The sequence below is a fragment of the Vombatus ursinus genome, unplaced genomic scaffold, assembly GCF_900497805.2.
Source record: "Vombatus ursinus unplaced genomic scaffold, bare-nosed wombat genome assembly UNPS02009918.1, whole genome shotgun sequence".
NCBI classification, from domain to species: Eukaryota; Metazoa; Chordata; class Mammalia; order Diprotodontia; family Vombatidae; genus Vombatus; species Vombatus ursinus.
Window position 1 is genome coordinate 4,380,084 of NW_020949696.1, and position 12,957 is coordinate 4,393,040.

The 12,957-nt window shown below is 38.6% G+C and overlaps 1 protein-coding gene across 1 annotated transcript in view; it reads right to left on the minus strand.

Annotated features, from left to right (window-relative positions):
• The window catches only part of AP3D1 (adaptor related protein complex 3 subunit delta 1), a 132,431-nt gene that overhangs the window by 23,368 nt on the left and 96,106 nt on the right, over positions 1-12,957 (minus strand). The window contains exons 16-21 of the mRNA XM_027853140.1: positions 10,428-10,573; positions 9,949-10,090; positions 7,575-7,646; positions 4,533-4,608; positions 1,368-1,567; positions 476-549 (exon numbers count right to left, since the gene is read on the minus strand). Of these exons, the coding sequence (XP_027708941.1) occupies positions 476-549; positions 1,368-1,567; positions 4,533-4,608; positions 7,575-7,646; positions 9,949-10,090; positions 10,428-10,573 (710 nt within the window). The remainder of the gene's footprint in view (positions 1-475; positions 550-1,367; positions 1,568-4,532; positions 4,609-7,574; positions 7,647-9,948; positions 10,091-10,427; positions 10,574-12,957) is intronic.

Sequence of the window (12,957 nt, forward strand, 5' to 3'; positions counted from 1 at the left end):
CCTGGCCAAGATACTGGTATGATTTACCATTTCCTTCTCTAAAAGGTGAGACTTAGTGGGCTCATGATCTTGATTTTTAAATAAAGAGCTGGCACATGGAAGAATGAGGAGGCTTATTTTGCTTTGCTCTAGATGGCAAAATTAAGAGCAATGGGTGAAAATTATAGGGAGATTTCCTAACCCTGAGAATGTCAGAAAATGGAATAGGGTATACCTTATTAGGTAGTAAACTCCCTATTCTTAGAGGTATTTGAGCATAGGCTGAGTATTATGGATGTTGCAGAGGGGAATCATGCATGAAGAAAGAGATTGAACCAGATGGACCCTCATGACCCTTTTAATTATAGGGAGTCTATGATTCAAAAACGCTTTAACCTTTCTGGCCACAAAAGCTCCTAAATAATGGAATTGTTTACTACATTTTCAGAAGCATTTCAACCAATAGGCAAAAGGCTAAAGAATTCAATTTACTTACTTATCCAAATCTATGTCCAGGGCCTTATAGGGATCATTGGGATCTTTGTCATCTTCATCGCTTGGAAGTGCATTCTGGGGGTAGGGGGAGGGAGGGTTAGGGAGAGAGAAATAAAAGAGAGCCAATCTGTTTATATTGAAACCATCCATTCTAACTGGGTATAGCTTCATAACCCGAGGAGCCCCAATGAAAAGATAGCCTCAGACTCTAGTTTTATATGAAAAGGCTGAAAGCTGTCTACAGAGTTAATGCTCACATTTCCAAAGGCACACTAAGAAGGAAATATTCCACTATGGTGCTCAAGAAACCAACACATACTAGGGCAGCAGAATTTATTGCTGGGGCCCATAGATGGACACTCTGTCTATATGATTTAGGAGAGGATTCTACCAAAAACAAGTTAAATTGTCATTTAAAACAATGCCCCACATATGTTATAGACCTTCTATGTAAAAATGACTACTGAGTAAAATGTATGTTAAACCAATAGTGATGCAGCAGAAGGTAACGGATGAGGAAGCTATGTTGCTTAGCCAAAAGGTGTGATGTGCGTTTGTTACCAATCACAACTGACTCATTGCTTTCTTGTTAGGTTTCTTGCCTCTGGTTTGGTGTTTTCTCCCCATAAAGTGTGACCCTTAAGGATGTCGAAATAGGAAAGGAAGTAGAATGGCAGGACAATGTCATTCAGCAGGGTCCTGTTCTAGAAGAGAAGTCAGGACCTCAGACTACGGTGGCTCGGGAGGCTATGGAAACACAGACCCGGGGAAAAGCCAGCCGTACCTTGAATGGGTTAACTCTATGCCTTATGCCTTACCCAGCAAAGACTACAGTATGTAGGAATGAAAAGAGAGGGGAGTGTGGTGAGGGGAGAGGCGTGTGGGATGCTCACCTCAGGCATCTCCTCGGTGATGATATCCACTTGCTGGGCAGGGGCTATGTCTTCATCACTTTCGGTGTGAAGCGAGTTGTGCCGGCGATGCTTGCCTTTCTTTTCCTTTTTCTGCTTTTTCTTTTTCTTGTCTTTCTCAAGTTTTTGTTTATGTCTCCGTTCTTCTTCAAGCTTCACATACTGGTCTGACATCGGAATACCTACAGAGGGTGCAATTACAGCATTGGGGCCCAAAGCCTGTTAAGACTCTAAACTCAAGGACAGAGAGCCACAAAGTTTCAAAGGCATCAGTGGCAAAGGAAAGAAACAGAGATGGTACAGAAGGGCTCATCCCCAGCTCCCAATTTCTCTCATGATGGTGGGGGAGAAGTAAACCAAGAGCATGGCATTGCCGCCCTTCCTTTTGGTCTGTCTTTGCTCACTGACCCTAGTGCCTGGAATGGCCCCTCTCTGACCCCCTCCTCCCTCTTAAGTCCTTTCCCTCCAAGTCCTTGCTGGAATCATATTCTGACACCACCATTACAGGTGAAAGTGTCTTCCCCCTCCTCAATATCTCCCGGAACTTGAAGCAGACCTCCTCTCCCTGGTATCATAGTTATTGTATATTTATTCTTCACCCCACTGCTCCAGCTAGCTTGCAGACACCTTCGAGAAGGGACTGTGCCCTTCTCGTCTTTGTATCACTACTGCTTAACCCAGGTGCTGACGACAGGTTTGCTGAACTTCCCTCCCTGCCGCCAGTCAAGATGTAGAAGATCTGCTCTCAGTCACAACTTGGTAATGCAGGAAAGGCATTCGTTTTCAAAGCTGAAGGACGCAGAGGAAAGCATGTCTAGTGATAAGGCCCTGTTATTTTTGTTATGTTTGCTAGCTGCTCTCATCCTCAGCCTCTTTGGGCGTAGCTGGCCAAATAACATTCATAAATACTAGATCTAGAAGGAACCCAAGGTACTATCTATCAATGGGGGAGGGGAGCAGAGGGTGGGCTGGATTTGGTCCTCGGGTCAGATTTTAACAACTCCTGATCTGGAATGTTATCAATTCAACAAAACAGTCATTGGGTATCTAACACATTCTTTACAATTTCAGGAAAAACTGAGCTATAGGCTCCCCACTACAAAACTCTACACTTGAAAATAAATCACAAGAATTATAATGACCAAGCTGGCTCCAAAGAATAGCTGAGAAAATTTATCTTCCTTTCTTCTTTGTAGAGGTAGGGGTATTATGTAGTTCGGTCTCCTTGTGACCCTATTTGGGGTTTTCTTGGCAAAGACGCTGGAGTTATTATATGGAGTTATGGCTGGAGTCCAGCTATTTCCTTCTCTAGCTCACTTCAGAGATGAGAAAATTGAGGCAAACAGGGCTAAATGACTTGTCTAGGGTCACAAAGCTAGTAAGTGACTGAGACCAAATTTGAATTCAGATCTTCCTGATTCCAGTCTCTATCCACTGCACCACCTAGATGCAGGGATTTATAGGAGTGAAATATTGCATATACAATCAGATTTAGTTAATGTGCTGGTTTTGTTGAACTGCCTTTTCCTCTTCTTTTAAAAATCTTTTTGTTACTGGCTATGGTTCACTGAAAAGAGGCAAGGGGAGAGATATATCTGGAAATGAAATGCAAATAGAAAAGAAGTCAATTTAAAAAGGGCAAAACTTTTTTAGTAAGAGGAAAGAAAGGAAATCTTATGGATCTATCACTTACATCCTGCCCTGGCTACCAGAATAACACCATTCTGACCTTAAGATGTAGTTTTTCCAGACAAAATTCTTCTATGACATAAAGCCAGTAAATATACGAGCCTATAATTCAAATCCAATCAAGATTCAAAAGAATTAGATCAATATTCATCAATGCCAAGCTCTTATTTTAGTCTTTATTCATTTTTCTAACAGTGATCATCAAAAGATGCTGAATGTTATCACCCACACATAAATTACAGGAAAAAAAGGATTTCATCTATATGTGTGTGTATATATATATATATATGTGTATATATATATATATATGACCTCATGGTTTGTTAAAAATTTACATGGCTCAAAAATCATACTGAGTAAAGGTTTTAAAAAAATTTTTCTAAAAATCAATACTGTTATAATATTTATTACTCACTATAATTTGTGAAATGATTTTTAGCACTTGAACAAATTCTGGTAATGAGAATCAATTAGTGGATTATTAATTCAATCATTCATTAAGGGTCCGCTACATACAAAAAGGACTATACCAGATTTAAGGAGATACAAAGATTATTCACTGTTCCTTTTTCTGGGCAGTGGAGAAGTACATTTTGGCCTTAACCTCTTTTTACACAAATTGGCACAGAAGGCCCCTGGTATTCAGTCTCAATTCCTAATGATGAAATTTTTCTATATTTCTCTGTATATTGTTGACAATATACTGAAGAAAGGAGTCAGATGGGAAATTCCTTTCTGGGTTGAACTTGTTTCTTTACTGAACTTAGCATTTCTAGAGAAATGTAATTTTCCTCTTACGTAGAAATAAAAACAAAAGCTACAAAATCGGTCTTCTACAATTGTACTGGTGGGGGGGGGAGGTTTAACCTCTATTTGAGGCATACTTCATTGCATTCTGAAATTGACAGTGGCCCAGGAATGCAAATGGTGACAGTTCAGGGGGAAATTCTGTTGACTGGAAGCTTTTTAGAGTGGTCTTATGCCACTTCATTGGTGTAGGGAATTCCTAGTAAGTCTACTCCCTACTAACACATATCTGTAGCAGCTCTGTAACTGACAGTCTTAAGTTTGGGGGGCAAGGGTGGGAGGATGTGAATGAGAGGTTAAATCACTTGGCCAGGATCAAGTAGCCAGCATGCCAGGAGTAGGATTTGACCAGATTTTTCTAACTCTGAGGCAAACAGCTCACTATCTATGATGTCTCTCCAGACATTATATTGCTATATAATTCCCTTCCTCTTTCACCTTGCAGGAAATAAGTTGATTAGTCTGGGCCATTCTTGATGTCATTGCCATATCAGCAACTCTTCTAAAGCAAAGTTTCATTTATGACCCTGACAATAGGACAGGAACCTTCACATGAATCTGAAGGCCTACTGTTCTGGTTTTGACATCAAGGAAGAAATAGATATTCCAGTTTCTGAAAATAATGAAGATAAATCTTTAGCACACACTTGCCTGGAACCTTCAGGGGAACTGAGAGATCAATCTGGACCACAGGTATGTGCTCGACACCAGGTGTGTCCTGATACCGCTAGAAAAGTTAAAATTTCAAAAGCATTATTACTGAAAAAAACTTGATTAAGCAGCAAGTAATAATATGACTTAATTGACTATAAGAATTTTAGGACAAATCTTGATGGTCATTAGGACATCAAATAAACATAGCTGATTATAATCTGCATACCCAAGTCTACTATTCCCTCTACATCTAGAGCCACAGAAACTTTACCTACAGCTGATCACACATAGATGATCAGAGGGAGTATATTCTTTAGTGATTAAGCTGAAACCTAAAAGAATTGACCAAAAGTCATCACCAAGAATGAGTTTGTGGCTTAATTTGACCCAGAAAGGAAATCTGAATTAATGATGTCAGAATGTATTGATAGCTTTGTTTAGAGAAAAGGTGACAGTCACAAAACCCAATGTAAATGTACATCATGAAGCTTTTTTACATATTGGGCAGAGAAAGCATGCTTATCTTCACAAAGCTCAAAGCTGGAAAAGATAACTAAGTCACAAATGGAGATCCATATCGGACAAGAAGAAATGTAATGAGGACGTCGTATCCTTCACTTGGAGGGCATATCTCCTCAGGTCTGACTATTTTCAAGCTCTCTGAAAGGATCTCCAGAGCATGGAGAAAGCTGGATTTGTAGTCAGGATGAAAAAGACCTCAAATACAATCTCTGACACTCTCTTGATGTCCAAGAAAATTCAACCTTTCTATGCTTCCATCCCTTTGTCCATAAAACATGTAAGAATGAAAACCACTTGCCAAGAGTATCTGTCACATAAGGTGGTTCCCAGACCCCAGAGTGAGAGCTACAAGAAGCCTTGAGGATTATCTCACACAATCCCTGATCTTACTGAGGAGGAGCACTGGACTGATTTTATTAAGGCTGAAAAGTTATGTAACCTGCCCATGGTCACACTGGCAGTAAAGTGGCAGGGCCGGAAATCAATCCCAATTATTGTGTCTCAAAATTCATCACACCACTGCACCGTGCTGTCCCTCCCGCACTGAGGCTCAAATTAAATAATGTACATAGGATTGTATCTAAGATTTGCAAACCTTGATGAGTTACGTGAATTTTATTGAAGATGACTGTTATTATTAGAAAAATTGTAGATATTATTACTATCTCAAGGAGACAACCAATAAGATATCAATAACCACAACTCATATTTTAACTTTCTCATTTCTATAAAATCTTTATAGGAATAATTCACACAAATAACAAGAGCATCCCTGATGACAACGTAAGAAGGGAACAGGCAAGCTTTTACAAAAGATACTCTACAACTGACCACATTTCAACATTTATACAAATATCTAAAAGATGCAGAGAATACAACCCCACTATGCACATAATATGTAGACTATAAGCGAGTACTGGATTGAGTAGAGCAAAATGAATCCTGAAAGGTTCTCCTCCAATGAAACAACTGCCCTGCATGGACTGGGATTGCAAAAGATTCCTTGAAAGACACAACAGAGATGATTGTGTTGAATAACAATATCATTAAGATCATTTGTCCTCATCGTGTGTGAGAGTTGGATGGTCAGCCTGATGGCCTATGGAACGGGTTCATCAGAACATGTCTTGAGCAGACAATGCAGGTGGACAAGGATTGGGGTCAGATCTGAATAAGGAGAGCAGACTGAACGGCATTTGTGTAATTGCAGAGTGCTTTTAATGAGCCTCAGGTTCTCCCTAAGGCAAAACCCCATATTTTAAATACCAATAATCTTCTGATGATGGCTCTGAATAATTAAGCATCACAATCTCCAAAGGAGCGAAATTTCAGGTCAATGAACAGAGATGAACGCCGCACATCAACATGCTGTCTGCTGTTTCCAAGGACAACGTGTATGCCATTTTTGACATAAAATATGTGAGTAATCATATATTATGACCAGGTAGGATTTACACCAGGAATGCAGGGCTGGTTCAATATTAGGAAATCTATCAGCAGAATTGACCATATCAATAACTAAATCAATAGAAATCATATGATTATCTCAATAGATGCAGAAAAAGCTGTTGACAAAGTGCAACATTCATTCCTATTAAAAACACTAGCGAGCATAGGGATAAATGGAGCCAACTAGCATGACAGCAGTTATCTTGTGGGCCACCACAGCGACTCTCAATTTCATCTACTACTACTGATAATGCAGACACAGGAATAATTCTGAAAGGTACTTTGAGCAAAGGAATGAAGATTCAGTATCAGACTTTCTCGACCTTTTTTCTGTCACAGACTCCTTTAGCAGTCCTTTGGTGAAATCTACAGACCTCTCCTCAGAATGTTTTTAAATGCATAAAATAAAACACATAGGACTCTAAGGGAAACCAATTCTATTCAAATACAGTTAGCAGCTAAAAATAAAAAACGAAGACCTCAGGTTAAGAATCCCAGACATGCTTCATGCTCCTGAAAGAACTACCTTCAGCTAAAGCAACTTAAAAACAGCAACTACTTCTGTGGGAATGATATCATCAATGGGAAAGTTAGAAGCTGATGTGAAAGGGAATTTGCCCTCTGGGGCTAAAGTAGAAGCTCCAATCATTGCAGACCTTGAACCAATTACTCAGGCTCGAAGACCATATGGATTGTCTTATTCTCTTCCATATTCCCTTCTTACAAGGAAAATTATTTGAGATTATATGGAATAACATTGGTTGGGTATAACTTTACACAAAATTATAAAACAAAAGTTGCAACACTGTTAAAATGCTTCTATTCAGCAAAATTTCCTTTGGTTTTTTGCCTTAAAACAACAAAACTGCCACCTTATTTCTGTTAAATTAAACAAGAAAAGGCTATTAATTTATTTAGAACATTTGAAAGCCAAATGCAACATGGATGGAAATGCAATGCTTATGAAGAGAAAATGTATAGGATAATATTCATACCACTACTGAGAGTTACTTTCAGCTACTGCCTCACATGCAGAAAACATAGTTAACAAAGCAGTCTCTTACTTACCTTTTGAGGTGAAGGAGAACTTTTGATATAAAATGGATTGTTGGCCTGTTCCTGTTTCCGTGCTTCCCGACGCTGAGACAGAACATTAAATATGAGGCATAAGGGAACAAACAAATGAAAGCTCAGTTTAGTGGCAGGGTACAGTAAAGTATACCTGAAACACTTCTTGCCTGATTAATTTGGATATGAACTATTATGATCCCAATTCAATTTTCAGTATGATGTAAGAACAGCATAATCAGAACTACTTAAATTTACAATTCTGGTCTTTGCTTTTTTCACAAAAGGCAGAAGAAAAATCTGAAGAGTTCAATTCAGTCTAACAAACATTTACGAAATGCTTACATGAAGACACAGCTTTTGTGTCTGCTAACCTTTTCTCTCATGGAGAGGTGGTATAATATGCTGAGAATCAAAGATCTAGAAGTCCTAAGGCTGAGTCTCAATTATGACTGTGGTTAAGTCACTTCACCTGGATGACCTGTTTCCTTATCTGTAGACTGTGGAATAATAATCCTTGCACAATATCCTCCACATGCTATTAAATGAAAAGCATTATAAAACGGACCAATTATTTCAGAAGAAGAGGTAGAGCTCCTCACTTATTTTAGAAAGGAAGGAAGCTGAGGCAAAACACACAGAAACAGGGAAATGTGGAAACCCTGTAAGGTTCTCGACATCAGTGCAGAATGGTCATCTGGAAGAGATCAATTTAATCCTGGCTTCATCTATAATCCTTCATTAGAGTCCTACTGTGTTGCTTCATTATGGTGCGAAGGTGACCATGGATTCTTGAGGGATTAGCAAAAAAAGTGGCAGGCTTGTCTAACTGGAAAGGCTTTTACTACAGTAAAAGGCCTGTCTATTCATCTTCTGAGCACAGGGCTTAGTTCAGAGTAGCTCATCTCCAGAACGCTAGACACAGTTGACTTAAGAGATTCTCCATTGGACTACTCTCCATCCCTGATATTCTACCATGTCCCTCTGTCCCTTCACAAGGGCTGGCCTCCATATCTAGAATGCTCTCCTTTCCCACTTTCACTTCTGGGTATCTCTAAGTCTATTCAAAACTCAAAACAAATGTTCCCTCCTCCTCCATGAGGCCTTTCCTGATTGCCACACTCATTAGGGTTTTTCTCACACCCAAATTACTTTGTATGTGCTCATCTGTGTACATGTTGTTTCACTCCAGTAGAATGTAAGCTCACTGCCTAGAACAGTGCCTAGCACATAGTACACCCTTAATAAATGTTTACTGAATAAAAGGGAGGGTTTTCTTTTTGTTTTGTATCCTTGGTGCCTAGCACAATGCCTAGTATGTAATTGGCACTTAAGAAATGCTTATGGGAGCAGCTAGATGGCACAGCAGATAGAGCTCTGGCCTTGGAGTCAGGAGGACCTGAGTTCAAATCCCACCTCAGACACTTGACACTTACTAGCTGTGTGACCCTGGGTAAGTCACTTAACCCCAATTGCCTCACCAAAAAAAAAAAAAAAAAAAAGGCAGAAATGCTTATAAAATTGAACTGGAGAAAGGATAGAAAAGTTGGGATCTACAAGAGCAGAAGGAATATTCACTCTGATAAAATCAGATTCTAGAAATATTGAACTTAATTAATCCTAAAAAGTATGATTAATACAGTACTTAGGTAAGGCTATCTGTACCTAAAGAAATAACTGCTTCTGATTTCACAATTACCTTAGGAAGTTTTATTCATAGCATACCAAAACCTCACACTGGGTTTTAAACTCAAGTGTAAAAAAAAAAAATCAATGTAAATTCTTGCCAGGATAAAAAGAGTTGTGTTTTTTAAAAAGATTAAAAAAAAACCCAACAAAACCTTATATTTGCACTATGATTACTGCATCTGTTTAGTTATAAAAGAACAGCGAAATTTTCAAAAAGATTTGTTTTTTGGTTATTTCAAAGAGGAGCCAGGCCTGTGAATAGCAAACGGCTTTGTCACAAATAAATTTTCTCAATGAACCTAACAGTTAAAAGCAAGAGGATGCAATATCCTTTTTAGAAATGGTAACAAAATGGATCTTAGGAAAATGTCAAAGAAAATTACTCGATTGGTACAAGAATATAAAATTGCATCAAATGTAGAACATTAGTTGTTAAATTCAGAACTACAGAACTATGAAAGCTAGAAGTGGTCTGAGAGTTCATCTAGATCCATCTCATTTTAAAGATGGGAAACTGATGCTTAGAGCATGGAAAGATGGTGGTGATATGCCTCTACAGATCAAATGAGAATGACTGCCAGCACTATCACTCCACAGGCTCTTTAAAGAAATAAATTAAATATGAGTTGTTAAATTAAAGTAATGAAATATAATCCTATGAACAAGAGTTTCGTAGCTTGCTTACCCGAGCCAATTCCTCTTCATCAATCTCAGGCTGCCGATGCTTAGCATGTCTTTGCTCTTCATCATGGAAAATGGTTTTGGGTTTTTCATCTTCAGAGTCACTATCTGAAGGAGGTTCATTGATCCATGCATCGAGGTCCAGACTAAACATGAGAAATAGAATTATGTAACACATAAAAATAACACCTTTTCTGATATCTGAGTACCTAATATCCTGGCACAAAAAGTACTCCCAGCACAGATCCCAATATTCTGACAAGTCCAACGAAGAGAACAGCTTCCTCTTCTACCTCCTGTTAATTAACAGAGACGGATTCCTCAAAATCGAAGCTCTGAATTACTATCTTCTCTGCTCTGACTGGCTGGTGAGCTCAGTTCAGGTTAGGAACAATCACAGAAGAAACACCACCACAAATATCTACTTTATTGCTTCCAAGATAACCTAAGTATATACTCTGAGACTGGATAGAGCAGACTTACCCTTCGGGGACAGGAACTTTTTTCTGGGCTTTGGGAGCCACAGGGTTCAACTCCCCAGCAAACAGGGCAATCACTTCTTCTGCCACTGGTACTTCCTTCGTTTGTAGCTTCTGAATGTACTTAATCAACTGCAAGATGCAAGATGCCTAGAGAACAATAACCACAATATCATAAGGAAGTTGCCAAAATATTTATATGTTTGTTGAGAAGGCGCATAAACAACTACAACCACCCTATAGCATTCAATATTTTGCTCTGATACCCGAACAAAGAATAATGGTGCTGAAAAATATTCCTGTCTTAAGATATGTGGCTAAAAGACTCTTAAAAAACAGAGGATGGGGCAGCTAGGTGGCACAGTAGACAGAGCTCCAGCCTTGGAGTCAGGAGGACCTGAGTTCAAATCTGGCCTCAGACACTTAACACTTACTAGCTGTGTGACCCTGGGCAAGTCACTTAACCCTGATTGCCTCACCCTCCCCCCCAAAAAAGAAGAAGAAGAAGAAGAAGAGAGTATAAAACTCAACATGCATTATTTGCTTCAAAAGGAATTCCTAATGTTTATTATGTCTACTAATGGGGTTCTTCTACTCAAATAGTGATTTTTTTAAAAATGATTTTTAGTGATTTACATGCACAAAAGTGATCCTGACAGAATCTAGCCATTAAACAACAAGCGCTTATACTGCATATCTCCCATATACACACACATACATATACATACAAATTTATAACTGTATATATTTATCAGTCATATGCACATAAAACTATATACATACTTATAAGCGTACATATGTGTATAATTTTATCTATAAATATATATATATTCACTATTATCTGTGTACAGCACTACACACTACCTTATATATGTATATACATATATACATATTCACAGTTCGTGTGTGTGGGCTCGTGCGTGTGTGTGTGTGTGTGTGTGTGTGTGTGAGAGAGAGAGAGAGAGAGAGAGAGAGAGAGAGAGAGAGAGAGAGAGTGTGAGAGAGAAAGATGACAAAGGAAGGAATTCCACACATACTGAGAAATGCATCAGTAAAGGTTGGAATGACTTGAAATTCTCTCCAGGCTTCTTTCAGCCTCAAACCAGATGACAGACAGCTTGATTCCCTCCAGTTGTGAATGTCTGGTGCCACCTCAAATATCCAAGGGCACTTGGTTTCTTTCTCTCTCCCTTGTCCCCTTTACTTCATACTCTGTACTTTGCCTCCTAATACAGGAAGTGAAACATGGATAAAGCCTTTCCGTTTTTGTGATTCACATGCACAAAAACGATCCTGACAGAATGTACCCATTAAACAATGATCACTTATACTGCACGCCTTCCATGTGCTAGTAAGTACTGGGGATACAAAAACCAAAGTGAGACAGGCCCCACCCTCAAGAAGCTCCCATAATACTAGGAGACTGAACATGTTCCCAGATAAGTAGAAGCTCCATAAGCCAAATAAATGCACACTGATATGCAGGAACAACAAGAGTAATCAAGAACGCCCTCTTGAAGGAGGTGGCACATAAAGGATGGCTCCCTGGGAAAGAGGAAGCGATAGGGTATGAGAGGAAACCTAGGTGATGCAAAAGCCATCAATAAAAAACGATTTTTAAAAACACAGAAAGGAGGGAGAAAGACTGGGAGGACGATAGATGACAGCAATTAGGATCTTGAACCAAAAGAGAAAATACATGAGGAGTTCAGGAAACAGAATGCAAGCCAGGTAGAGAGGTACAATATGGTAGCGATGAGAAACTATGAATTAACCAGACACACTCTAGAATATTTGTTTTTTTATATTTGGATGATTTTTTTTTTACACTTTGTCACTTCCTAATAACCATCTTTGAGCCACTATAATATAGATGCAAGTCTAAAAAAAAACACCAACACATCAATCACATCTGCCAGTCTACAGCCTGTATCAAGAGGAAGGAAATGTTTCATCGTACATCATCTGTAATCAAGAAGTATCATTACATTAATATAAATTCTGTTATCTTTTAGTGCCATTTCTGCAAAAATAAGAGCAGTTAATTTCTTATCTTAATAATAATTTCATGTTTTAAAAATTAGAAGAAAAAAGAGGGGAACTTGTAATTCTGGAATTGATTTTCACTAACAAGAAGAGACTGACTGTTTGGAAAGATCATGATTCTTTTAGAGTTTGTGATAGGAGTGCAGAAAAAAGACAGACATAGGCTCATATACAGCTTAAATTTTGGGAGAGCAGATTTCAAAGGGTCCACAGAAAGGATAGGTAGAATTCTATGGAGTAAACTTCTATAAACTTTCAAGAATAAGATTTGGAAGACATAAAGAGAAACCATTTTGATGAAGACAAAAGGTTAAGTTGCCTAAAGAGACCACTAACGTAGATGCACATGAAATTCGCTGACTACTTTATGTCCTAAAAAAGTTTACAATGATGGAAACAAAGGCAGGAAATAGATGAATACAAGAGAATAGCATGGACTTACAAGTGAAGTTAAGTCAACAAGCATTTATTAAGTTCCTAACATATGC